This window comes from Cygnus atratus, chromosome 25 (assembly GCF_013377495.2).
Source record: "Cygnus atratus isolate AKBS03 ecotype Queensland, Australia chromosome 25, CAtr_DNAZoo_HiC_assembly, whole genome shotgun sequence".
Classification (NCBI taxonomy): Eukaryota; Metazoa; Chordata; class Aves; order Anseriformes; family Anatidae; genus Cygnus; species Cygnus atratus.
In genome coordinates this window covers 2,688,301-2,716,133 of record NC_066386.1, presented here as the reverse complement: position 1 = coordinate 2,716,133, position 27,833 = coordinate 2,688,301, and the positions used below count along the sequence as shown (strand labels likewise).

The 27,833-nt window shown below is 44.0% G+C and overlaps 1 protein-coding gene across 9 annotated transcripts; it reads left to right on the top strand.

Moving 5' to 3' along the window:
• Window positions 1-428: 428 nt before the first annotated feature.
• SPOP (speckle type BTB/POZ protein) lies at window positions 429-27,646 on the top strand. Of its 9 annotated transcripts, XM_035568494.2 has the most exons (12): window positions 444-557; window positions 13,562-13,884; window positions 14,416-14,538; window positions 15,025-15,167; window positions 15,528-15,649; window positions 17,212-17,363; window positions 17,469-17,596; window positions 21,061-21,238; window positions 21,875-21,930; window positions 22,362-22,484; window positions 26,064-26,206; window positions 26,894-27,646. In XM_035568494.2, the coding sequence occupies exons 4-12, from the start codon at window positions 15,090-15,092 to the stop codon at window positions 27,036-27,038; spliced, it is 1,125 nt and encodes a 374-aa protein (XP_035424387.1). In that variant the 5' UTR covers window positions 444-557; window positions 13,562-13,884; window positions 14,416-14,538; window positions 15,025-15,089; the 3' UTR covers window positions 27,039-27,646. The 9 variants fall into 9 exon arrangements, with proteins under 9 accessions (XP_035424386.1, XP_035424384.1, XP_035424387.1 ...); XM_035568491.2 differs by lacking the exon at window positions 13,562-13,884 and having other exon boundaries at window positions 438-557; XM_035568488.2 differs by lacking the exons at window positions 444-557; window positions 13,562-13,884 and adding an exon at window positions 760-894.
• The last annotated feature ends 187 nt before the right edge of the window (window positions 27,647-27,833 follow it).

The following is a 27,833-nucleotide window of genomic DNA, read 5'->3' as shown; positions in this document are numbered from 1 at the left end:
AAGAAATTCCCATTGCACACAGTGGGGGGAAGCCTTTCTTTAAAAGCCCCGCTGACCCACGTGCTGTGGTGGCCTATGACCCTATCGTTAGATGAAGGGTAAGAACTATATGTGCATTTTCACTTCACAACAACAAGCCCAACCCTCAAAAGAACGAGGAAAACAGGGCAAAAGCAGGCATCACCACAGCAGCAAAAAGAACAGACACTAAAATAAAAAAAAAAAAAAACGGAGTGCTAAACAGCCCTGAAACCCTAACGCGAGCCCAGAAGAGGCTGAAGGGATGGAGGGCGGCCACGGTTCCTCACAGGGCCGCGAGGGAATGGCGGCCGCCACGCGCCGCCTCGCTCGACGCCTTTCCCGCCTTTTTCCCCGCCCCCCCCCCCGCATCTCGCTCCCCCCCCCGCATCTCGCTCCCCCCTCCCCTCGCGTGGCGCATGCGCAGTGCGGCCGCCGCCCGGCGGCTGCGGGGCGCTGTGGTGGGGAGCGCGGCCGCGTGAGGGGAGGGCGGTGCGAGGAGGCCGCACGGGGACAGCGGGCAGCGGGACCCTTCGCAGGTGAGGTGGGAGGGGCCGTGCGGGGCCAGGAGCGGCAGGAAGCGGGGCGAGGAGTGGAAACGGCCGCAGGGACGGGGGAAAGGCGGCGGCGGCGGCGCTGTTCCTCACGACCACCACCGCTGCCAGCCTCTGGGAGGTGTGTGTGAGGCAGCTCCCTCCCGTCCCTGCCGAGGCCTGAGAGACCGGCACGAGCCAGCGACCCCCCCCCCCTCCGCCGCTCCTCCGCCGGCTGTTTAAATGGCACTGCGACAGGAGCGGCGCCTTGCCAAATAGTGAGCTCTTGCAACCCTAAGGGACCCTAAGGAACACTGCGCATGCTCCAGAGCGCTGCCAGAAAGTGAGCCAATCGGCAGGCGGAGAGGGAGGGGGAGGCAGAGCCGCGCGCGCATGCGCAGCGGAGAGGCGAGGGCGTGGCGGCGGGGTGCGCACGCGCGGAAGTCGGCGTGCTGGCAGAGGGCGCGTGCGCAGCAGGAAGTGGGAGGCGGGGAGGTCTCGTGCCGGGCAACGCGCGCGTGCGCGGTGGCCGCGAGCGAGGAGCAGGGGAGGCGGCGTGAGGCGGGCGGCGCGCATGCGCGGCCGGGGCGGGGGGCGCCGGGAACGGCCGTTCTCGTGCGCGGCGCCTGCGCGGTCGGGTGCTGCGGGGACCTGCGGAATAGTGAGCCGCGGCGTGCGGGCGAGGGGGGGAGCGGCGGAGGAAGACATGCTGCCAAATAGTGAGCCTCGGCCGCTGGGCTTCTCCTAGGGGGGCACGGTCAGGGGGGCGCCATCCCCAGCAGCCGCACCTGCCTGGGCCCCGGCCGCTCGGCCTTCCCCTGTGGCGGAGCCGGCCTTCGTGGGGCCGCAGAGGTGCTCGGAGGGCCGGGAGGTAAGGGCTGGGGGGGGGGAGGGAGGGCCTGGGGGGGGGCAGGGGGCGGCAGGGCCTGAGGGGGGCGACGTTGGGGGGGGCTGAGGGAGGGCAGGGGCCGTGTGAGGGGGGAGTGAGGGGAGCGGAGTGACAGCAGGGCCGAGCAGGGGCTGCCGGGGCTGGGCTTGGCCACGGAGCGCTCGAGGCACGCTGCTGAACCGGGAGGGAGCGTCGCCTCGCTCCGGGCTGAGCCCCCCCGCCCCCCCCCCCCCCCCCGGCGGCTGGGGTCGGGGCCGGTGTGCCCTCGGCCCGTGGGGGGCCCGTGGGGGTGGTTAAAGGAAAGGGCGCAGCATCACGCGGCGTGGGAAGGGCTGGAAATCCCTTTCGCGGTTCCGTGTGTTGTTAATGAGGTTTGGGGAGGGTGGGCTTGCGTTCGTACCGAGCGCTGTGTTGGTTAGGTAGACGGATAAATATTTTATCCTGATAATACCCCTCGTGTTCGCAAAGCTGCGCGTGAAATGAAATTGGTTTTTGAGAAGCGGTTTGGGGGGGTGGTAACGTGCAATACAGTGTTACTTGTCGTGTTTCCTGTAACTCACCATTGTTAGACGTGTTTACATTTTCGTAATTTTGAGCATCGTCATGACATATGAAAAAGGACCCTTTTTTTGTGGTGTTTTTGTCCCCTTCGCAGTTCTGAATGGCTGTGCCTGGAGTGGCTTGATGTGTAGGCCTGTAAAAGTCTGCAGAATTTCCCTGTTGTTTATGCTTTATGAAACAGAACTCTTTCTTTAGTTATTACAAAAAACAAAATCAGTTAAGCAAAACATACGACTAGCTTCCTTCTTTCTCGGTGACTTTCTCTAACCAGAGGCCCAGAACGATACGGTTTCATTACGTCACTTGTTTCACTGTGACCTGAATTAAAAATCCATTTTTTTTCTTAATGGCACTCTGTGGTGGATGTGTATCAAGATCAGGCCAACGTGATAGCAGAAGTACATCCCGAGCTGTCATCCTGTCACTTTAGCAGTAGAGGACAGTAACACAAAACTGTCCTGCCATAAGATCGTAGAAACTGCTGTCAAGCCTGATACCCTGGTTAAAAAAATACTCGAGTATCCTTGCCACAGTTGTAAAAGTAACTGCGCTTCCTCCCCAAGAACCTTCTGGCTTTGCACGCGGGTGCAGATCGTGAGCAGTGTTAAAATGGTAATAGTTCTGGTTTGCCACATGGTCTCAAGGAGCGGTGCCATCGCTGGTCGCAGGTCACAGTGCAGTGGTTAAAAAAGGGAATTCTTTTGTGATTGATGTTCCCGTTCGTTGATGCTTTTAGCACGAAGAAGGTGCGAGTACTGGCCCTCACGTTAGGTTGATTAGACCTGGTATGTGTTAAAAATAATTCCATTCACCGATCTTCTCCCAGTTTGTTTCCTTTGAGCCAGCTTGACCAGTGGGGGGGTGCAGGTGTAGGGTTAATTTCTGAGCTCTGGACAGACCTAGTGCTAGGTATTTACTGTGAAGTGAGTTTGTTGCCCTGTGTGATTTCTTCTAGATACCAATCCACTTTACAATAAGAGGGGCTTAGCAGCCTTATTCTTGGCACACCCTTCTGTTCAGTGTTTTACCCGTGTGGCTCGCTATTCCGCTGCCTGGGCTGACGCTGTGGACCTGTGAACTTGAGACTGCCTGCTTCTTTTCTGCCTGGACGTTATTTCTGCAAAACTCAGCATAAAGCAGGCAAAGATATTTATTTCTTGTGTGATCAGGAGCTGTTGATGTTTTATCAGCTGCGTTCGTAGTTTCACATTTGGAGATATCTGCTGTAATTTTGTAAAATCCCTGCTCTCCTCCCAGTTTTGGCTCAGTTTTCTGCACAATTGGAGTCTTATGTAAGGTCTTGCTGTACGGCTCCGATCTCTGACTGCTGGCGTTTCCTACTCAGCACGGAGAGGAAATAAAACAAAAATGCGTTTTAAAAAAAAAGTCTTTATAGGCAGAATTTTTAAGGTGTTACTTCTTGATTCTCAGATGATAGGCTGCTACCACGTTCTCTCTTGTACTGTGTACTTGAGAGACCTCTTAAATAAAGCGAGTGTCCCAAGTTCTAGGAACACATGACAGTACAGGAAACCAACACAAGATTAAAATATTCGTACTTTGTTTAAAATACTTCCCTCGAGGAGGCAAAGAAGCTGTTGTTTTTAAGAAACTATATTCAGAGATTAGAACTTACTTTCTGGGTTTCCTGTTGTCAAATGTCCCTTCACTGAACTCCGTAGCTGTGTTTTGGAAGGAAGGGGCTGAGTGATTCGGGAATTCTCTTCCTCTTTGCTGATATGCGTAGCTGAGTATTTAAGAAGATACTTAGCACACATCACATGTCATTATTTTATTTTATTTTTTTTTTCCCCTCCATGTTTTTAGGACAGAAAAGATGCAGAACCACTGACTGTGTAGCAAATGCGCGGAAAAGACTTGCGAGTTCATTTTTATGCTGTGAGTAAATTCTTTGGCTGCGGGCAGGAGTGGCAACGTTGTGTTCCGTGAGGCAGAGCTGGTCTTGCAACTCCGTGGATTTTGAGACATCAGGAGAGTTTCTGAAGTCAGGAACATGGGAGGGATTAAACGCTCCAGCACTGAATTCATAACTGGAAGATGCTTTTTGGCCGTCGATGTGGTGGCACAAGGCAGTAGGGTGGTGCTAACTTCAGATACACCACTACGGAACGTAATGTTAACGTTTTCGTAGCAGGTTCAGCTTTTCGTGGCCTCTTTCGGAGGTTTTATTCGATAGGTTGCATGGTACGGGGGTGGACTTCAAAAGCGGCTTTTGCTGGAACTGTGGCATGTGTGCTGTCAACTTTAACGTGTGCCTGATAGAAGGCTTAGGCAGCAGACCGTGTAAAGTAATTTTGATGCCTCTAAAAAATCGAACCAACGTCTGATAAGAAATCATTTTCCACCAAAGGAGAATGGCCTTGTTTCCATCTTTAAGTGTCTCACATATTTGGGCTTGGAAACGTGCTAGTTTTTAACCGCTTCTAATACTACAGAATCTCACAAGTACTTCGATGTTGTTTGGAAGGTTTAGGACTCTATACGCTTACAGCGATCAAATGTTCAGAAACATTTCACGTCGCAGGACGTGTAAATTTATTTAGGGTATATAGCTGGATGCTGGCACGCTTAAGTTGCTGACTGGTGGTTGCAGTTACTGTGAACTGCCGCTCTTTCTTTGGAGTTATTGTGTCACCCTTTCAGTTAGTAAAGGTCCAGTTGGGGATGCTTTTTGACGTCAGACATATGGATGACATCTCTGCAGCATCGATCTGAAAGGACTGATAGAAACTGTCTTCAGATGCCAGGCAGAACTTAAAGAATTTCACTCTTTTAACTTTGAGTATGCAGGAATGATATTTTTATAAGTTCTTAATATGATTTATTGGACTCAAACGGCGATGTAGAGTTGTTCAGGCTTTTTTCCTCCTTTCCGTGAGGGCTAATCCTCATACTTAGGTTTGAGAGAGAGCTGTTTATTGAGTGTATAAGGCGTGAATATCTCTGTTAGAGCTGTGTCAAGAATTGAGAGTTCAGCAGAACTGCCTGGGAAGAGGAAATGGTCTAGAAAAAGTTACTGGTCCTAGAGCCAACCAAGAAGCTGAAGTTTGCTTACGGCACTTGATCAGGTGCAGAATTAATTCAGCTTAAGAATGTGTGTTTTTAAGTCTGGTTCTGTTTACTCTTCTGCGCTCGTTGTTTGCTCATTGCTGCAGACGTTTGTTCAACAAACCATAAATCAGATCATAATTGTGTATAGCAGTTTCTCCCTCACAGCAGCGGTTTATTTTAGTGGGGGACTTCACAAGATTAAGTTTCATTTCTTTAGCTTAGGCTTTAAAGCTAGCCAGGCTGTACTTATGTCTTCTTCTCTTGAGAAGAAATCCTTTTTAATTTTTATTTTTGATCTAAAGCAGAGGATTTGCTTCTGTGTCTGAAAGAAGGGCTCGGATGACAGCCATGGTTTTAGACGCATGCTTATAGCCATGAGACAGGAGAGCAGGTGGAGGCAAATACGCTAAGTCGTCTGGAGCTGCTGTATAGCAATGCAGAGAAGCTGCCTGGCTGCCTCCCAAGTGTTGCTGCATAAAGAGGCTAGAACAGACGCTGACTGCATTGATGTAAAAAGTTTTCGGTTAACTTGGCTAGAATCGTGCCTACAGATTAAGTATTTTGTCTGTTAGAGAATGTTGCCGCATTTATTTATTTTTTAAACCCTGGAGAATCTATTATCATAGGGTGAAAACACCACACAGTACCTTCCTCAGATGCAGAGAGGGCAGGCTACTGCAGGCTGGGTATCCTGACCTCATAAATCTCTCTTTGTAATTTCAAAATCATGTAAATGCTCAGCTGTACCGGTGCCTTCATTTCCTCACTTGCTTTTTTGTGGAAGTGTCCAACCTCAACATTTGTGCTTAAAAACCACACGTATCAGTTTGATGAATTTCTTAGAAGCACTTGTGGCCAGTAAATGAAACTCGGGGAACAATATTTCACTGCTGCGTTTGAGACGCAGACGATTTTCTTAAGGCTTCCTGTTAGCTTGTGATTTTGTGGATGCGTCTTCCTCGAGAGGAAAATATTGTTTGTATAGGCGGTTGAGTCCGGAGTGGTGAAAATTGCCGTCGTGTTGAATTCTGCCTCCCAGACTTCTGCTGTTCAGCAAGCAGGAGGACAGTGAAACGACCGTAGTTGAAACTTCATATAACATAATTTCACTCAGGGAGCGCAAGCACATGCCCTACAGTCGATTATATTCAGCTGTATCCTGGAAACCTTCTGCAACTTCGTTGTTTTAGGTGGGTGCCAACCTTGCTGAACCTGAAAAGAGTGAGGAGTCCTGCTGCTTCTTAGTAGGGATGATTTTTAACTTCTCTGTTTTAGATTTGGTTCTTGGCTAGCAGATAACTGATATTTCTCTTCAGATAATATTGCTTAGTAGCTTATTGAGCTTTACTGTTGATAGCAAAAATAGCAGGAAGACTTCTTGCCGTGTTTGTTACCAGGATGGAAAAGGAAACAGGAAGAAATCAAAAGCAACAGTAACTGTGATTTCTTCTTTGAGGCTGGAATTTAAACAGTTGATGGAGTGTAAAAAGGGAAATAAATCTATGTATCTTCTGGGAATTTATTTTTGTGTACTTTTATATTCCTGTTTTGTTTTTTAAAGATTGAGTAAATAGCTTGTGCCAACAACAGCCTGGAATGGATGCCTAAAATAAAAAGTCAGCAAATCAGCTCCCTGTGCCCAAGATACTTCCCTGGGGAGTTTCCACCTATCACACAAGGTACAGCACTAAAGCCAGCAGCAGTGACAGGAACGCACCTTGCTGCCCTGTTTGCAGAGTGTCGCTAATATAAACAGAAATACAGGAATGCCTCTGGCCTTTTTTCCTCTTTACTAAAAACGTACTAAACGCAGAATTCTCTGAGCTACCAGAATTTGTCTTTGCTCTTTGTCTTACTAATTAGATAATCTTGGTCTGGAATCGGAAGGGTATTCAAATAGGGGTGTAGGCGAATGCCATGATTGTGTTATTTTCGGAGCGTGATTTACGGTAAGATGGGATTGTTTTGATGTTAATGTGAGTTAGATTATTAAAATTGCGCTAGCAAAACCATGGTGCCTTATTGAAGTAGGTGTGATGCGTCTGATAGAAAACACAGCTGCTGATACTTGAGGAAAGTAAAGCTGGTTTGGGACTGGAAGTTGGTTGGAATTTCATTCCCATCTCCTTCCCCTCCTCCTTCCTTGTCACGATGATGTCTGATAAGGTTACAGAAAAATCTAAACAAAGCAAAGAAAATGAAGGACTCTTCCTGCATATACAAACAGAAGTGTCAGAGAAGCATTACCTGATACAACAGGCAAACAGGAGAGCTTGTAATTGTATTTATTACCTGTTAGAAATACGTTTTGGAATAAGCTTTCTGTTGGAACAAAGTAAGCTGCTGACTTCTCACGTGTCTCTAACAAGCTGGGTTTACATGCTGATTTCTAAGGGTGCTTTTATTTGGCAATCAAATAATCTCTACATTTAGCAGGTTAAAATAATTCTGATAACCGTCCCGGAGTCCTGCTGCAGTTACAAGTAGGTGAAAGCATCCAGCAGGTTGACATCTAGTTTTTGCCACGCGTTGTAATCCCTGTATTTATTAGTTGAAGGCTTAATTTCCAGAATAATAACGGCAGAAACAGTTATTTCAGCTCAAGTTGGGTTTGATAAGCTCTTAGAAATATTAATGCAAGATGGCAACTGGAGAATGTGCTGTGGGAGCTACCAGATGTTTGTGGCGCTGGAAAGTTGATATAAATAAAAGGCTCCAGAGGGGATTATGGTCTTGGTGGTTTGCTGGGGATCAGATCTGCAATCCCATTTGAGTGCTGCAGCAGTGGTTGGCGTCCCCAGTCTCAGCGGTCGATTGACAAATTCGGTCCTGCTTAATTTTCTGGTTTTGCTTGTTCCCTGATTAGGCGTCGTACCACTTAGGCATTTTTCTTTCAGTTATTTTCAACTCCTCGGGATTCTGCTGGGATTTTAGAGGTGCGAGGTATTTCTAACAGCGTGTCACTCTTACAAGAGAAGAACAACCTACAGAGGGGAGAAAAAACATGCTGCTGCCAGCCTGTTTTCAGAACGAGAGGCTTCCCAGGGATCTTAGGGAGTTTGCTGGGAAAGAGCAGTCTTCCTGGGCAACTTATGGCTTTATCTTTTAATGTGGAAGATGAATTTGGATGATGTGGAAGTGCAAATGTTGTGCTCTTAAAAAACCAACCAACCATACAAACAAAAAACAACTGTTAAATTGGCAGCCGAGTTACTTGACAAGTGACAGGTAACAATTTACAAGTAGAAACCGAAGCTGTAAAATACTTCGTACAATTTGCCCATGAGGGAGAATCTAAAATAAAAGAGTTCATGGGCCATAATAAATCCTTCCTTCAAAAACGATCGGATTTCTTATTGAAGACAGAGGTGTGCTCAGGCCAGTTGTTCCTCCAAGTCCTAAGTTGGTGTGTTCAAATAACATTTTTCCTTGAGAGGGGAGAGAAATGAGGAAGAAATCAGCAGGAGGGAAACGAAAAGAGGTGAAAAGCAGAATTTCAGGAAGAAGTAGTAAGATTTATTCCTTTTTAATGTAGTTAGGATCTAAATTAAAAAAATATGTGAGAGGAAGGTTAACATCAGAGGAAAATAGTTTTGAAGATTTAAGCTTTAAGTATCTTGGGACATACCTCAAAAGGATTAAAAATGGAAGCAAAAAGAGTGAAGGATGGGGCAGACATCTACTGAAAATGGGAGTGATGATTTAAACACAATAGTGCTCTGAAATCCCCCCCAAAAGTTTTATTTTGCTTTTAAGAATTTGTTTACCTTTTATATTTGCTGGTGTGGATGTGATTCTAAGATACGTTCGTTGGGTGACTTCCAGTTGGGGTTAGATGGCATTAGAGGGGATAAAGATTTCTGCATCTGGTCAAACACCAACGTGAAGCAGTCTTAGGAGAACATCAAACTTGATTTAGTGCCTGAAGAGCAGAAATTTTCAGTGGAGGATTTGTTTATAAAAGGAGAAGGTTATTTAGAGAACCCTTGGCTGCTTCTTACCGCCAGCTTCCTCTGTCTTTACTTGTAGCTGTTTGTGATTTATCTGGAGATATTTGGAAGGAGGAGAAGGGGTGGTAGATGGTCTTCAGCGAAATAATGCTGGTTTTCTTTCCTTTCTTATGAAATATGCGTAAAACTTGTTATTCTCCTTACAATGTCGACATCTCACTGGCAGTGTTCCCCTGTTTCATTTCCTCTTTCCTTCCCTATCCCATAAGAACTTCATAGAAATTGTCATTTTTGTAGATGGACGGCATTTTTTTCCTCTTCCCCCCTTGTTTTGTAACAGGAGAATTGGTTTAAGGGGGGAAAAAATTTAAAACACTCTAAGAATGGAAAAGATCCCTTATTTTTGGAATCTTTCTTGAAGTGGAATTTTAGGAACTGAATTTAGTAACTGGATTGGCCTGCCAATATTCAGTGCATTGTGAGGATTGTATTAATTGTCTTGAAAATATTTTCTCTAGATAACTCTTTACATTTTCATGATGTCATATCCACCAGCCCACCACCCCCAAAAAAAAAAGCTGGGGGGAGGCTAATTCTGGGTGTTGTGACTTAGAGTGAATTATCCGGAGTAAAGTGAATGAAGGTGTGTGTGTCTGCATCAGTTCAGCAGTTAAAAATCTTCCTTTTGTGCAGCCTCCAGAGGGCCCTGTTGTGACCTGGGGACTTCGGCCTTCTCTCACGGACCTGGCAGCTTCAGGTGGAATAAAAGGGAAGGAGACGCGAGGGCTGCGTTTTAAATAACAGAAGGTGCCCACCCGAGTTCCTGAATGCGACTAACGTTTACAACGCGGGCAAGTTACAAACGGAATTAGGGCTGGTGTGTAGTGGCTTGAAATAAAGAGAAAAGCACACTCGACTGCTGAGAGAGATCTGTAGCGCTGTGCTTTAAGACCAGGTTATTTGCACGATCCCTGCATCCCAAATGGGAGCGTACAGGTCCTCCAGCCTGCCTGGCGTGCACCTGTCACTGAAGCCAGGTCGTTCCTTTTTCTCTCTGCTATGGCGGTGTTGATTTTTCCAGTCTGTTCTCTTAGGACCGACTATTTTAAAAGAAACTCCATGAGTTTTTATGGCACTTACCAGGGTCGATAACATCTTTTGCTTTGGAGAGCACAGAAGGCAGAGGACGGCGTAGTGCACGTGCTGCTGGCTTTCAAGTGGAATGCACCAACCGCTGTATGGACACAAGTTACTCTTCCCTCAAGCTCGGTTATGGTTGAACCTCTACGTCTCCTGTTCATGTTTGTCCTTTCCAGCTTACTTCTTTTTTCCAGGCAGCGATTGGCTTCTTCTTCTTGGAGAATTACTCACCTTACTTTGTTCCGGAAGGATAAGCCTCTCGCTTTTGTAAACCAGCTTCCTTTCAAACGTAGATTCTTGGTACGGGTCGCTTTCATCTTTGGAAAGCGTTCATTTCTAATCTAATCTATTTTTATTACTGCAGGTCGTTCGCTACCTCGGTGCAGTTTCTTCTACAGCAGCACGTTAATAATTAGGCGATTTTGTGTAACCTCTGGAGCTCGCTGGGCCTGACTTCAGCCTGCATTTGTAACTAGGCGAGATTTCCTGCCGCAGGCGAGGTAATGGTTGCAATCAGTATTGCCTGGCAGCCATTAGCACAGGCCATGTGAAAGCTTTGCTGAGCCCATCATCGCTTTCTTCTCTGGTATTCCAAGCAGGAAAAGAGTGGTGTGATGTCCTCTTTAGCATATACATTAAAATCTGAAACCTTACTCATCGCCTGGTTAGGTAGGATTGCATACCAATTTGCTTGTTCACTTGCCTTTTTTTCCTTCTTTATGGCAGCAAACTCAGGCCTTCCATTGTCACTTCCAAGGCTGTGAAGAATGCGGGAAGATAATGGCCTTTTCCTGTGCTTCCATTTCTCATCCCCCTTGTTTTATTGCCCATGTTATCTTTGTCCCTCTCCTTTTCTCTGCATATCCTGCTGCTCTTGGGTAGTCTTTGCTCTGTTCTTGGACACTCCTCGATACCGTTGCTTGTCCAAGAAGTAACCACCCCATTTTTTGAAACACTTACATGAAGCACGCTTTTTTCACAGACTTCAGTAAACTCACTTTCAGTGAATAGTGCTCGCAGAGGATGAACGTACTTGAAATTTTCTATTGCAGACGACTGGTTCCTTAAAAGGTAGTTCGTTTATCTTGAGAGGAAATAGAAATTGATGGGCTGTTTAGCACAATTGAGTCATCTTGAGGCCTGTTCTAGAACAATGGCTTGAGCTGATGCTCCCCACCTCTCTCAGGCCAAGTCTTTGCTGCTCACAGAATACTTCGGAGGGTTGATTCCCACGGTGGGTGGAGTTTTGAGCTGAGATGTCTTGGTAGGGCTGCTGCGCCAGGAAGTAATTGTTAGGGCAGGGTAGCAAGGCGATCATTTCCTGTGCTTCAAAAAAGTCTGATCTGGCTCTGATTCTTAGAGAGAATTTCTTCATCTGGAAGTGGTTGTGAGTGAGGTGAGAATTATTATTATTTTTTTTAACTGTAATCTTACATATGTCCAGAGACAAGTGCTCTTTGTTGCTTATATCCAAGAAAGTCAGAGACTTGGATATTGTACATGGGCTTTTAGGGATCCATAAGATAACATTTTGTCTTTTCGTTTCCTGTGCCTTGGTATCTATGCTTGTACCTTAATGCTTGTCCCTGCCTTTCCTGGCCATAGCAAATTTTGGTATCTATACTATTTATAAAATGTCGTCTTCAAACTCTGCCTGCAGCACTTTGGAATTCACTCCTGGTTCAGAGATGCCAGCACTGTTCCTAAAGATGTGTGAACTGGTAAAATATTAAGTGTTCGCGAGCAAATAAACACTGGGGGGACCCTGCTGATTTCAGAAACTTAGTGTATGGAGTACGATAAATCAGCCGTGGTACTTAAAATGTGTTTAATATTGGTTCCATACCAGGAGAGCCACTTGGTGCTTGAGGGTGGAGCAGCACATGGCAGTTGTAAGGCACGCTTCTAAGGATGCGTTTCAGTGGATTTCTGTGTGGTTGGTAAGCAGGGCAAGTGGCAAAACTTCCCTTGTCTTTTTTTTTTAACAAACATTTACCAAAAAAAACCCCAAAAACCTAATGGATATTACATTTTTATTATTATTTGCTGTAGCATTAAAAGTGTTCATGCTCTCATTTAATACAGGTATTGACAGCTGGTTGCCATATTGAGCGAGGGGTATGATACAGTTTAGCATCTTTTTTCTTAACTGGATTTAATTGCCTCACAAAGCATCTGTAGAAAGCTTTGATGTACTAAACTGTGAAAGTATTTTCCAAATAATAGAAAATCTCTAAAATCTAGAACCTGTGTCCCCTTTGGGCCCTTTTAAAAGGGTAACGAATGACGTGCTGGCATGCAGCAATTCTATTAGCGTGCTGTCACAACTTTTATTACCATCTGCCTATCCAAGCCATCTGGGAGGAAAGGATATAAGATAGGAAAGTGACAGTTACTCAGAGGAAATTAAATAGGCCCGTGTATCTCTAGCTCATGTGTTAGTCTAGCCTTTAGAGCACAGAAGCTTTCAAATTTTCTTCCATAAGGAAGGTGGAGGTGATATTTAGACGCGTCTTACAGAGAAACTCCAGCTGAAACAGAAGGTAGAAGTTTTGATTTTTCTTTAAAAAGTTGCAAAGTCTGTTTGCTTCCCCAATTATGTGATCGGTGGTCACGGCCTTGTGGTGTTTGCTCCTGGAAGACCATGGGATTTCGGGGTCCTGCGAGCCCTGCAGACGGGGAAGCCGTGGGAATTCAGGGTCTGCTCTCCAGCCAGGAAAGCTCTCAGCTTCTTGGGGTGTTAAAACAGCCGTTGGTGAATGAATGTGCCCTTGCAACATAAAAATATGTTGTTGTCTCCTCTTTCCCTCCTCGTTAATCCCTCATTTTCGTACCATAAAGGGAGGTGTTAGCGCTGAATTTACTGTGTCCTGGGGAAGGAGCCACTGGAATCGTTTAACTCTGTAATCTCCTTTCATGTTAAACCCCGTCATTAATTGCTTCGGTTTACCAGAAAGCCGAAGTCTTCCCGCAGAAAACTGCCTGTTGTTGCTAAATGCCTTATGTGGGAGCACACCAGCAGGTAAATCCCAGAGCTGAAGAGTGGCTCCTTTCCTAGGCCTTGTCACTTTGCTCCGAAGCCAGCCCAGGAGAGCAGCATTGTGGCCTCACAGTGTCACGGGTGGGGTGCTGAGCAGGCGTTGCTGTTGGCTCGCCGGCTGTCCTTCGGGGCGTCTCGCAGCGAGGAGCTGTGCCCAAAATCCCTGGGAGGAGGAGAACCAAATAGGTTTGTAGCTCTGGGGTTTAATTCCGAGCACTCTTTTGGCCAGGTATATCAGGAGATGCATCCCTGGAACTAATGATGTTTTTACAAAAAAATACATATCGCGTCTTACTCTGGAGTTCTCTGTATTTGTTGTGCTTTCTTCTCATCAAACCTTTTTTATCACTTTTCTTAGGCGTAGCATCTTGTTGCTCTTTGCGTAGCCAAGTTGTTGTCGGTGAGCTTAGGAAGCTTCGTCCTCTCCCTGGCTGCTTGTTGTCTGGTGATCAAGTTTTGTCCCTGTTGGTTGTGCCCGGGCGGCTGTTTGGGAAACCTGTGCTACGTAACAGTCAGTAGAATAATGTAGATTAAAAATAGCCGTGAACAGAACAATAAAACAGCCCGGCTGGAGTTAAACAGTGCTTCTGTGAGCCCTGAAGAGAAAGAAAAGGCTTGGGTCTCTCCTGCCCATAGACTAAAACCAGCAAAAAGGCATCATTTCCCCAGCCACAGGACGAGGTAGGGTTTTTTTGTGCTCCTTGTGCTAGAATTGCAGGTTTTGTCCATCCCCCGAATACACATGACTGGGGACAGTGAAGAAATTATGTCCTTGGAGACAAGACTGATTGTTGCTCGTGGAAGGGCAGTTTAGCTAAGTATTCAGAACTAGTATCTGCTAATTTTGGCTTAATTTGAATGACACAGAGCGATTTAATTGAGTTGCATTGGAGGAATGGTGGTAATTTTAAGTTTAATGTAATAAAACCCGCAGCAAGTGCCTAAAGTGAATATTGATGTCCCTTTCTTTTTAAAGTGCTGATTTGTTTAACCCCTTTCCTCATTGCACACGCGCAGCACAAACTGCAAATGCAGGAGGGTTGCGAAGCAGTGCAATCGGGTGGGCACTTGGTTTTACGGCAGCTCGGGTCTTCAGGAGTTGGTTGTTTGGCCCCGAGCTTCGTTCCAGGAGATGAATTTCCATTGATTAAGTAGGCACCTCTGCAGGGTTAAGTATTTCTCAGCTGCTAAAAGCCAATATCTCTTTTTCAGTGATTACATGGACTCGTTTGTGCTTTTTTAAAGCCAATTAAACTTCAGGGAAAAAAAAACCAACACGCTCGTTTTATGACTACATAATACCTGTGTGCCAGGATTGCCAGCTGCTTTCTGAAGGTGAATATGACTCAAAACCCAAGTAAACAGCTGTAAACTGAAGTGAGGACTGGTGGGGAGCCTTGCTTGAGAGAGGTCTGGTCTCTGATGATGTGGGACTCTCCAAATGAAAGTGGGGAGCAGAAGTGAGTTCAAGTGGGGGCCTCAGGGTGAAGCAGTAAATCCCAAATCAAGCGGGGAGTCTGCTGCTTAAGTCATGAACTCCTTGAAGGAATGTATGTGCTGGGTTTATTCCTATAAAGAGCTGGCATATTGAAAGAATAAGTGGAGGTGGTATATTCCCTCCTCAGAAAACATATGGTAACACTTCAAACCGCTGAAATGTAACAACATATTTTGAAGGTGTTGTGGGGAGGGAGAAAGCATGGGAAGCACGATTGCTTTAACTTGCGTGCCACGAGTTTGAACGGTGCTCCTGAAGTTTCTTCTTTGTTCTTAGTTTTGGTTTTGTTTGTTTTTCCTTCGTCTCTTTATGGGGACTTACAGGGTGAAGATCTAGTATAACTTTCTTCCACTGAGTTGTGAAATTCTGTTTAATCTTCAAACTGGCGATGTCAAGGGTGCCGAGTCCTCCTCCTCCGGCAGAAATGTCGAGTGGACCTGTAGCAGAGAGCTGGTGCTACACTCAGGTAAGTCCACGCTGTGCGGAGATACCCCAAGGTAACCACGCCATTAGAACCTGTGGCAAGAAATGGATTCAAAACTTAGGTTCTGGATTTTCTGAGGGCGTCAGACTTGCTAACAATGAGCATTCACTGAGGCAACTGCAGAATGTTGCTCTCCGCCCTTGTTGGACCATGGTGGTGTTGGAGGAGCTGTGGTGGTCCAGCTACCACTGCCAGCTGTGTCCAAACTTTGTTGTCCTGTGCCTGCGATTTATTCGTGACACAAGTGACTCAGTAAAACTTCCAGAATTTCAGTTGTTGTCTTTTAAGATGACCAGGGTGAATGCAAATGGCCCTAAACTGCCTATTATCCTCTGTTTTAAGATTAAAGTGGTGAAGTTTTCCTACATGTGGACCATAAACAACTTCAGCTTCTGCCGAGAGGAAATGGGTGAGGTCATCAAAAGCTCAACCTTTTCATCTGGAGCCAATGATAAACTCAAATGGTAAGTAAGAAGCACAGAAGAGAGGTTCGCCCTGTTTGTACAACTGTGTGAAGGGACTTGGGGCTCTGGAACAAGGATATTTTGATGTCCCTCTCTGTACTGCATAGAAATGCTTGCTTCCTTGGATGCACAACATTCACACAGGGAGAAAGCGCTGTTGCTTCAGCATAGTGTTTGGACCCAGAACAAATGTGAGGATATGGCCATGAGAAATGTTCTCTGATAATGGAAAACAGCAGAAGTAGTGGCAGGTAGAGCTGGAAGGGAAACTATATCCTGTCTTGAAACGGAGGCATGGCATGGAACATTATTAATCCGTCTTAATTTTTTCTGTCTTAAATAACTGATGTTTGTCTTAGTGAGCTCTTAGAAGCCAGTGAGAGTCTACAGCCAGGGTATTCGAGCTCTACTTCTGCCTTCCAGCTTCAACCCCTAATACTCCAGGTTGTTAAAAAGATAATTTTTGCCTGCACTCTAAATTTTCTTTCCTGCAATTTCAGACTATTGCTACTGTATTACCTTTCTCTTTATGGCAGCTTTTTATATATTCAGAGGCTCCCATAGTTATTTCCATCACCCCTGCATTGTATAACTCCTCCTGCCCAGGAGTTTCTGCTTTTTAAAGATGAAATTTTTTTTTTTTTTTACCCTTTTCTAGTCCTTCACAACCTTTCTCATCTTCCCCGAGGAAGCGTTTTAGCATTTTTTCTTTAAACCTCCTTAGTCTAGATTGCAGCAAGTTAGCCACTAAATTATTTAATTTAGGGATGTGTATGTGTGATACAATTTGTGTTCCCTTCCTTCGGGTGGCAGACCTGTGCTTTCGTTGGACTGCTTCTTGTTATTAAATTACTTACCTTTATAACCTTTGCTAGTCAGATCTCATTCTCATGCCTCGGTCTTCGTGATTTTTGTCCCTGCGTGTTTGAGCTATTAGTCATTCAGCATGGTTTTTGCTGCTTGTTACACTGTGTGTCAAGTTTCAGGTCATGGAAGTGCTTATGAGTTACCTTTTTCCTGCACTTATGCTACTTTTCCTTCACCCAGGAGTAGTTTTCTCTTTTTTGCCCTAGTATTAAGCTTTTGAGAAGCTTTCAGCCTTCCAGAAATCCGTGTTTTTCCTTCGAGCTGTTTCCTGTGGAACTTTACCTCTCGTTTCTCTAATATTTTTCAATTCTTTGAATCCATTGCCTCTATTCTGCTGCTGCTTTCGCTTCCCTTCTGTGAAGGTTGTCATGCGTGGTGCTTTTCAGTATTTAAAACGACACCCCCCTTGTATACTCCCCTCTGCACCATGGTTTTTCAACTGGTTTGCCCATACTACTGCTTATGGGTTATTATCTTTCTTGAAGATGTAGCCTCACGCTACAGTGAGGCTGACTGTAATGCGCAGTTCCAGTCTGTTTAGCTATCTGGTTTTTTCCTTGTGGTTCAGCAGTTGTTAAGCAGAACTTGTTTGCTGTACTTTTTATTGTGAAAATTCTACTGCCCTTTCTTTGAAAGCTCGGAATGACCTTCCAAAAACTGTTCCTGACATCTCATTCAGATGCCTGCTTCTACAGGTGTTTACGCGTGAACCCTAAAGGCTTGGATGAAGAAAGTAAAGATTATCTATCCCTCTATCTGCTGCTGGTGAGCTGTCCAAAAAGTGAAGTTCGAGCAAAGTTCAAATTCTCCATCCTGAATGCTAAAGGAGAAGAAACAAAAGCAATGGGTGTGTAAAAACGCTTTCTATCTGTAGGGGTCAGTTGTTTGTCTTTTGCTGTTTGATCAAGCAAGTCATTCAGCTGTTGTTTGAAGCACCGTGTCTTTCTTCCAGAGAGCCAGCGAGCATATCGATTCGTACAAGGCAAGGACTGGGGATTCAAAAAATTTATTAGAAGAGACTTTCTTCTGGATGAAGCCAATGGACTTCTTCCAGATGACAAACTCACTCTCTTCTGTGAGGTAAGTCTTCCTGTGCAGCTGAAAGAATAGTAGTTCCATTAGCTTAAGGTAGATGTGACCTTATTTCTCCTCATTGCTTTTAAGGAGTCAGAGGTGTCAGGAGAAATAGTGGCTGTTTATGTAGCACTTAGATTTTATTTGTGCGTGCGTGCCTCTGGGTGCGGTGGCTTTTTCTGCGCGTGATTCATTCCATTTCACTTCCACTTATTTTTTGCTACTTTATATTTGTCTCTTACCTGTGATGGTGGTAGGAATTAAGCATGTTTGATTATCGTTTCACTCCTGATTTAATATTACCAACCATCTGTTTGTACTCCTTAATTTGAAATTCACTTGGGATGAGAACCAGTGTTAGCTCTGTAGTGAAAACTGTCATGCCTGTTACTTGCCTACTGAGAAAAAAAGACTACTTTTGTCCATTTTTCTGACTGTTTCTATACATCTAACAGAAACAAAAAGGTAAGATAAATGAGTTTTGCAGTAACCACAGGTTTTGTTTGTTGTGTTATCTTTCTGCAACTGCTTACGAAATTCTTACTTCACTAATCCTAATTTCAGATGAAGATGCAGACAGTTATTTCTAAAGCTAGATGTTTAAGTCTAGGAAACTTAATGGGCAAATATAAACTCTCTAATTTAGTGTCTCCAGAGCCTCTGCTATTTCTGTCGTCTCGTTAACGGCAAAATAACTCTTGTAGCTGTGATTTTTGCCAGAATACAGGTAGAAAAAGTTGTCCTCTCTTCAGGTCTCCCGCACTATGTTTTTGTGGGAGTTGAGTCTTTTCTTTTGCTGCATTTTCTTCCAGGATTGAAAGGGATGCTTCAGTCCAAGTTTGACAGCTGTTTGGTTGTGATGTTGGGTTTTGGGGTTTGTAGCTTGGTCTGGCCATCATAAACATTCACGTACATCGATTAGCCAACATCTCCTGAAGGATTTGTGTTCAATCGGTTGCTTAAACCATTGCTGTCATGGAGGGAGCCCTTCCTTTAACGCTTGTAGCAATGTGGGGGAAGAAGAGAGCAGTGTCTGGGGTGACACCTCCATATGTCTGGCAATTACTCTTTCCTTCATGATAAATGAGCCAGAAAACTCAGAATTGTGGAGTGAGGCTCACAAAACTGATGTCAGAGAAGGGAATTTGTGATGTGTGATGTAGAGAAAGCTGAGATAAACCAGTACCAAGGCAATCAGTCCACTTTTTACTGAAATGCTCCTTTCAAAAGCGTCTGTTCAATGTTTTTCTTTCTTCTGGATGAAAACTTGCTGCTGGCTTCACCTGGCCTTGATAGCTTCTGTTTTCTCTTTCAGTTTGTTCCACAGTCTATTATATAAGAAACCTTAAGTTTATAGTTATATTAAGGGAAGAAAGTTACACTGTATGGAAACAGTTTGGAGATAACTTTCAACAGCTTGCCTTTTTTTTTTCCCCTTCCTTCCCTGAGCTTATAAGTCTCTTAGCATGTAAACAGGTGTGCCATATGCTCTCCTAACGCTTCCCTGCTGGCCACAGGTGCCAAGTGATACTGCTCACATCTGGACTTTCAACAAGCATGTTTTGTATGTAGAAACTCCCTAAAGAGTTAGCAGTACTTGATGTTGAGACGCTTGTTATGTGGAGATACATTGGGGTTTTCTGTAGACCAAAAGGTTGCTGAGTGTCTCTGCTGTACCTTCTCATTGCTTTATTAAACTTAAAAGGAAAAAGCCTTTTGCTCTCTGCTCATGGCCAGCGCTGAACTTGGATAACATCTCCCTGAAAATGCTATTAAGGCAGAGAATGATGATTCTTGTCAAGCATTTCAAGTCTGACCTCATTTACTTGTCAGTTTGGGGATTCTTCAGCCTCTGTTTTGCAGATGGGGTTGATTGTTCCTATCCCAACTGGATTATTTTTCGGTGTTTAAATTATATTCCAACATCATAGGTAGATACATTATGGCAAATCTCCAAAAAGAACAGTGTTCCCAAAGTTACGGCAGTAGTTCCCTTCTGAGCTAGGTAGTGTTTAGTTCCCTTGCTAAGATGTTGAAAATAGCTTAAGCAAAACCCTGACTATTTTGACATCTGAGGCTGGTTACCGCTGTGAGTCTACCAGTCTGAACTCCTTATGTGAAAAAACATGTTATATATTTTTTAATGTGAGTAACTGACTTTCTTTCATGTATGAAGAGGATTTACTTGTTGATTTGATTGGAGACGCAGATTGATCACAGACCAGTCAAAAATACTTGCAGTGTTGGACTCCAGCAGAGGACCTGCGTCTTAGAATTTCTTTTTAATGAGTCTGAGTCCATGTTACTGGTCTGGAAGTCACAGGGCAAAAAGATGTAGCAGTCAAATTAATGATGAAGAGTATTACCTTCCTCACATTGCTGTAGCAAATCATTATTAGTGCTTTTTGGCAAGCAACATCTGGTATTTGTTCATTTTTGAGTGTTGTATAGTTTATACAAGATGAACTGGAATACCCAAGAGTGCCTGCCATCAGAAACCCACTGGGGGTTTGTCAAGAGTTGGGGTATGTGCTGTCAGCAGATTTTCCTTAACAAGGTGCTTCTGTCATCTCTCTCACTTCATAATTTACTACTTTTACTTGACTGGGAAGCTTCCTTTGCTGTCCATTGTTCTCCTTTGGCCATTGCTTATTAATAGAACTGAAATTTAACCTGGATTTGACAGCAAATCCAGCAAATAGTTTCCCATATGCTTCCTTGTCAATCATCTTGTTCCTTTATTCTTTGTTATAGCAGGGTAGCATTAGTCACTCTGATCTCTTCTAATTGGAGTCTGCTACAGAAGGCATACGATTTACTGTGTTTAACAATAATGCTTTGGTATTGAATAGACTCTTAACTGTTCCCTTTGTGTAGGTTATTCATCAGCCAGGATGGTTGCATATGGTCTCTGCCTAACCATGTCTGGTTTGGAGCAGGTGGTCAGGAGTCTTACCTACCTTCTCCAAAAATTCTTAATTATTTGGCATAAAGTTCCTGTTTTAATCCGCTTGTACTCTTTGATTATTTTTTTTTATTTTTAATGTGATGGAAACATCAAACTCTCAAGAGGTAGAAATTCTGGTGCTGAACCAAAAGCAGCAAACCATTCGAGGTGCTCAGAATGTCCTGCACTGGTCTGACACTGCTCTTGCATGCATGTGTGGATGAAGTGCTCACTTGTAGAAGAGCTCTGTATACTTCATTTTCATTTGTACTTCTGTCTGTATTGCATTATTGATTTGGGAGGGTTTCAGAGTGTTGATAGAAGGAAAAAAGTAGGTCAGGAGTGATGTCTATAAAATCAGAAAATTTAAAGTTCTGCTTCTTTGGAAAGCCATGTAATAAAGCTGTTGTTAACTTGCATGGAAGTGCCATTAATTTACGCACACAACTTTAAAAATTCATGTAGGGAGATTGGTTTTCCAGTGTGGATTTATGACTTGGTTTGTTTCTTTCCGCTCCCCCAGGTGAGTGTGGTACAAGACTCTGTAAATATCTCCGGCCAAAATACTATGAACATGGTGAAGGTACCAGAGTGCCGCTTGGCAGATGAGTTGGGAGGACTCTGGGAGAACTCGCGCTTCACGGACTGCTGCCTGTGTGTTGCAGGCCAGGAGTTCCAGGCTCACAAAGCCATACTAGCAGGTGAGTATTGAGCCGGGTGAGCCTTAGTGGGTTAGGAGACGACAGTGCAATGACAAGTGAAATACTCTGATACGGTTGTTTTGGTGGTGTTGGTTTGTTTGTTTTTTTTTTTTTTTGGAGTTACTTCTTTAAAGGAGGCTTCTGCAGCTTTTTTATCTGCAGAGCTGTAGTAAAAGGCTTTTTGTGAACCGTTATAGGGAAGGAAGAAATATCTACTCCATTTTTAATTGCCTGCCTCCCCCGCAAAGAGAGGATGGTAGGAGGATTCCTTTGTGGCTGTAGTCTACTATAATGTATTCCTAAAACATTTGTAAGAAACAGTTGCCAGAGGAATACTTTGTTATAAAGTCAAGAAACATACCTTACTGCCTCTGTGCTCTTCAGCCTTGTTTGAAAGGACTGAGGAAATTCCTGCAAACACGTTTTCCCACTTTGAAGCTACGTTGGCCACATTACGTCACAACCTATGTGCTTCACCAGTTCTACTCAACTGGCCCTGTCTGCTATAGGAGATACATAATTTTTTTTCCTTCATTAAGTATCGTGATGGCTGCTGATGTTGGCAGGCTACACTTAGCTCCTCCTGAAGAGTAAAACAGCATCTCTAACTATGTTTTATTTTTTCCTCTGCTGTAGCACGTTCCCCGGTTTTCAGCGCCATGTTTGAGCATGAGATGGAAGAGAGTAAAAAGGTAAGATCCTGCAAGGAGGAGAACTCTTCCAGCTAGGCGAATAGCTCTTTGGTCAACTCTTAATATCACTGGTCAGTTAACTTCTTAGCTGGTGTTTGTGACTACTGTCTCCTTTTAACTGTTTTTCTCGCATTAGATGCAGATCTCTGCTTCAGCTGTCCTGAAGGGTGGAAGAAAGGGATCAAGGAGGCAATTGTTACCTTTCTAACTCTAGGGGAAAGAGTTTGGGGTGGGATAGGGAGAAGTAGAGGCTGTGCAATACTACTCAGAATCTTTCTTTTTCCATCCACTTATTTTTCTTTTTTTTTCTCTCCAAGTAATACACGTTCTGAATAGTTTGTAGCAAATCTGTGAATACTTAAAGAGTTTGGGTGGAAGGGAGCCTTTAGCATCTTGTCAGGATCTTAATAAGCTTCATTTTTCCGGTACAGAATCGGGTTGAAATCAATGATGTGGAGCCCGAAGTTTTTAAGGAAATGATGTGCTTTATTTACACGGGGAAGGCACCAAATCTTGACAAAATGGCTGATGACTTGCTGGCAGCTGCTGACAAGGTACAGTTGGGATTTATGGCTATTTAGAGAACCAGCAATGACATGTGCCTTGCTTTACACAGGGCTCCTTGGATATTCCTGCAGTAAGCTTTTCATGTGATGATAGTGGTTGGGCAGTTTCTTTGAATTGTTCTATCGGATGGTTGTGGCTTGTAGGTAAACTTGGATCTAGTATAGATACATATACTTAGAGCTACGTGTATTAACATGTAATGATCAGGAATGTCTGTCTCTACTGCTCATTTTTAAGACTTTTAAAATTTCAGAGGACGTTTCTATTCAACTTAATCTACCATAAGAGCTTGGGGTGAGAAGAAAAAATCAAGATGGACCTGGCTATATATATAATTTATTTTTTTTTTAGTATGGTTACTACTAAATCTGAAAAGTAGTGTTCTGTCTTGGCAAACAGGGCCTGCTTCTCCTTCTGGTCTGGCTGGTATCAGCAGCTTCAAGAAATGCTCTAAACTGATGGATAGCCAAGAGTGGGAAGGTCCTGTTATTTATTTTCTTTTTGCAGCGGCAGTCCCTGCTGCTTGAGGAGAGAAGGGGTGCACTGGAGGAAGCCCCGTTGCCTAACCCTGCGGTGGTTTTGCAGGGTCCTTGCCAGGGAGGTGCCGGGGATGGTCTGACTGGAAGGCTGCTGGTAGTCCCCGTGTAGCAGGCACAGCGCTGTGGCCTAGCCAGCCAGCCTCTGCCTCCTTCCTTTTGCAGCACCAAGGACAGAAGAGAGTGCTCTGCTGGCCAGTGAGCCGTATTAACCAGTGAAAATTCGTAATATATAACCAAAATTTTATTTCCTTTTTCTTTTTTTCTCTTAAAAGTGAACTTAGTGCTGGTGAAAGATGCCAGTTTGACAGCACTGGAGACTAAGTCCTGAATTTATCCATCGAACAGGTTCAGCACGGGTAGCAGCAGTGCAAGATTCTCCACACTGCCCTGCCAATGTGCCTCAACTCTGACCTGGAGGGACCACCTCTAGGGGTGAGAGCGTAGTTCAGTCTCCATGCTTCTTCAGTCCTTGGATTCTCTTGGGGGTGCCAGATAGGGTGGTGGATTTTTAGATGTGGATGCATGTAACCTTGTTCCACGCAAACCACCACACAGCCATCGAGTCCCCTGTCACTGCAGACCTGGGCTTAAGCAAAAATGCTGATTTAGAGGTGAAATGCTCCATACGCCATTATTAGTCCACTGCAACTAGAATTAAAACAGGAAATAAATGCAGGCAGATTCTTGGCCTGATTATAATCATTGCCACATATTTTATTCAATATTTAAAGAGTATTGATTGAGAGCACACATACCATCTTTAACTGAGACAAGTGTAAGCAAGAAGCAGTACATTAAGGACAGAGTAGGCTTTAACTTCGAATTTCTTGGCTTTTAATGTAGGTTTTTTCCTTTTAAACTCATTGTGTGTCTTTTAAAAGCAGAAATAAAAAATCTTTCAAGAAAGCACATAAAACATCTATTATTTACTCAAGAGACCGAAACAGCTTCTTCTGAGTTCCTCCCATCTCTTGGGGAAAATATGTAATTAGACCAAAACCAAAACAAAACACGTCTTCTGAGCCCAGGAGATACTATTTCAGCCTCTTGGGTAAGAATGCTGTTAGGTAGGGCTTTTTTTCGTTTTTCTTTTTTTTAAAGTGTAATTAAGAAAGGGGGGAAGGGGAAATCTTGGTACCTGAGAGACCAGAATGGCTACTTTTGCCCAACTATGTAATTAGAAGCTGAGCTATTCGTAGTGAAATCGAAATAAAAATTGTACATGCATGGAGGAGAATATTCAGTTTACAAAGGGAATAATTTTAAGCTTCGTTTGCTGCATTTTAAGCTACTGACAGACAATAACATAAACTAATGGTTTGCCCCTCATTTGAAACTGTTTTAGTTATTGATACAGATTAAGCAAGTAAATTTGATTTGCCTTCTCAGATGTTCTGACGGGAGAAAACTGTCCTGGTTATGAGTGCCATGCCTCAATTGAAGTAATTATTATTGCTGAGTCTTAAGTGAAAAAATGTTCCTATAATTTAAAATTATTCATCTAAATGTAATCATAACACTCAACTCAATCAGAATATAAAATCAATTTATAGCAATAGAGCTTATCATATGGTAAGCACTCCAGCTATCCTGCAGATGAGCTGGTTACCGGCTCTCTGTTCAGGTTGACAGAGCAGGCCTTATACGTCTGGTATCTTTTCTGAACGTGGCTACACACAGTGAAGAACTGGTGTTTGTATACCATGCCATCTTGAAGTTGTCTAAAAAAGCCTTATAGACAGTATGAAGGATACCTTCAAATGCAGTTCTCTCTCAGATAAAAAATAAAATAATGATCTTAGATTATTTTTCTGGAAATGCCGCTCAGTTAAAGTCATAACGTGAGGGAGACTTACAGTGTTCAATCTGTAGGACAATTTATGTAGAGCTAATGTCACTACTTATGTAAGGAATGCATCAAATTAACTACTCTCCTAATCCCCGTGAATTGTAATTACGGGATCTAGAATATTCAGAGAGATTCAGTGTGTTTCATCCAAAGAGCAACAAAACCCTACACAACCACTTCACACATACCGAGATTTTCAGAAGTATCTCAGTTTTAGTGCACAGCTGTGGTATTCTAAAAGACTGAGGTTTGGCATATGGGTTTTGTTTCTTGATAACAAGTGACTTAGAGTTTTCTGAGTATTGACCTTTCTGAAGCCTGCCCAAGACTACTGTGTTGCTTTTGAAAATCTTGGCTGACTCTGCATGTTTCAGTGCTGACTGAAGTGCTGCGGAAAGTAGAGTGTGAAATTTTATTAGAAGGCACTCTGCTAAGCATGTCCTTTGAATTTCTCCAACCAATGACACAGCCAAACCCCGTGGATCTAAAAAATGTTGAGGTAAATGCACGATAGAATGGTGGAAACTCTTAGATTGAGAATGTGAAGTAGGGCTTTTGCTAGGGCTTTACAGACAAGCTGTGATGTTTTGTTTCCAGCTAGATAGCTGCAAGAAATCAGGGGCATTTATTTAGCATTTCAGTATTAAACTTGTAGCATGTACTTGAGCAAGGCTAATTGTAAATTACAGGTCATTAATGGCAAAGAAATTGAGTGAAAGCTGCCTAAACATCCCTGGAACACCTATGGAGCATTCACTGTTAGATAGGTCTCCCTACTGAATCTGGGTAATACTGTCATGCAGTAATAAAGTGACAATAAGGATTTGGCTTTAGCATTCAGTACCTTGAAGTAACTGAGGTAGTATTAAAGGTGAGCAGAAATTCTCATTCCAAAGCATGAACACAGCACCAGTAAGCCTGTAAGACAAGAAGCCTGGGATGAGAGTTATGGTGGGTATGCTTCCTCTCCATTGCTTTCCTCAGGGTGGGCACTCAATGGTTCTCCTTTTTCACTGGTCACCACTTCTTTCAGTACAGTTCAGATCCATGTAGCAAAGTGAAGAGGTCTGTTCAGCATAATAGAGTAGTTTTGTTACTGCAGGAGCACAAGTAAGACTTCACTTCAGGCTAACTCAGGCTTTCTTCGTTGTAACTGTACTTTGGCTTGTATTTTGCAGTACGCTCTGGAACGTCTGAAGGTGATGTGTGAGGATGCACTGTGCAGTAACCTGTCTGTGGAAAACGCGGCGGAGATCCTCATTCTGGCTGACCTACATAGTGCTGATCAACTGAAAACTCAAGCAGTGGACTTCATTAATTAGTGAGTTTACTCTTGTTCCGGGATGCAACATCTCGTGAGCAGTCACATGCAGAGGAGATTCTCCTCTGTGTTTTGGTTGTTTTTTTCCGTTCTTCCATTGTGGTCCTTCATTTATCTGGCATCCCAGAAGTGGCACTGCCCTAAGGGCTGGTTACTCTTGTCCTGCTGGGACTGTTCAGCGTACAGCAGAGCTGTCTTAGTGAGGTGTTCTGGATTTCTTTCTAAGATCATGAGAACTTTTAGGTACCAGGTACTCCCTGATACTGAGGGACTATTTGCAACTGCTAGTACAACAGACCTTTCCGTAGATACAAAATGATGACCAACTACTTTGTCCAGAAACATTTTTTAGTCCTGTCTGGTAGTTAACACAGTTTTTCTCACTATTTTCTATATTGATTGAAAATGCTCCTATGCTTGGGGGGTCAGGGTAGATGAGCATTGCGTTACTGCTGTCATCCACTTGGGATTGTGTATGTTTGAGGTTTTTCATCCTTAGGGTGAAGGACTGTCCAGCATACAGTTGCACCAGCAGAGCCAAAGCTTGTGATCTCTGCAAAACGTGCATCTGGAGCGATCCTAAAACAGTATACTGAAAATGTCGGGTTTCTTAAGCATGTGGAAAGTAACTGTTAATCCTTGTTGTCCCCAGACAATAACTTCAGATTTATTTTCTCTTATTTCTAGTCATGCTTCTGACGTCATGGAGACATCAGGCTGGAAGTCTATGGTAGTATCACATCCCCATTTGGTGGCTGAGGCATATCGCTCTTTGGCCTCTGCACAGTGTCCCTTTCTGGGACCTCCACGTAAGCGACTGAAGCAATCCTAAAGTCCTGTCTATCACAACACCCCGTGTTTTTTCTGGAAGCAGCATCAGCTGTTGCTGCTCTAACCTTGACCACCAGGTAGACAGCGAAATCTGTGGAGCTTATACTCTGTTGTTGGGGGGAAGAGACTGCTTCGTGACACCCAGACTTTTTAAAACAGCACCAAGTAACTTGGGGAGAGGGGGGAGGGTGGGCCTGGGGCTCTGGGGCTGTTCAACCTAACAAATCCCTGTCGCTGCATCGTCTGTGTGTTCCCTTCGACTTGGCTGAGTCAATTAAGTACAGGGTTCGGTTTAGGCACCGACCCATGTCAGAATAACCCAGCAGTGGTACTGGGGGAAAACAACATCTCTGCGTCTGGCAGCACAGAACAAACCGTCAGATGCCTGGAGCAAGAGGACATTTTAGTTTTGGAGAGAGCATTGGGGGGTTAAAAAGAATTTCCAGTGAGGTTCTGGAAAGGAAGTACCTGATGGGAGCTCCAGTAGTATTTATATCAAAAAAGAGAATTTAAGTCCTTCCAGCTGAGCTAAAAACTGGACGTTTGTGTAACTCCTTATTGCCATCCAGCAACAAGAAGATCAGTTTCTCTGTTAGTAGCACTTGTATGTTAATTGCAAAAAAAAAAAAAAAAAAAGGAAAAAAAAAAAAGAAAAAACACCTTTTATAAAATGACAGGTTGAAGTGAAAGGGGACAGTGAGAGGCTGTGTGTTCTGGAGGGTGTGAATAGACTGAAGGCAGCCTTTGGCAAGTCTGTATTGGTTTTGAAAGGACTAGAAAAATCCTTGATCTGGAC

What these genes read in the sequence shown, in the direction of transcription:
- SPOP (XM_035568493.2), top strand. Translation starts at nt 15,090, where the DNA reads ATGTCAAGGGTGCCGAGTCCTCCTCCTCCGGCAGAAATGTCGAGTGGA. An exon ending in TCACAAAGCCATACTAGCAG is followed by an intron (nt 21,239 to 21,874) that starts GTGAGTATTGAG and finishes CCTCTGCTGTAG; the next exon opens with CACGTTCCCCGGTTTTCAGC. An exon ending in AGATGGAAGAGAGTAAAAAG is followed by an intron (nt 21,931 to 22,361) that starts GTAAGATCCTGC and finishes TTTCCGGTACAG; the next exon opens with AATCGGGTTGAAATCAATGA.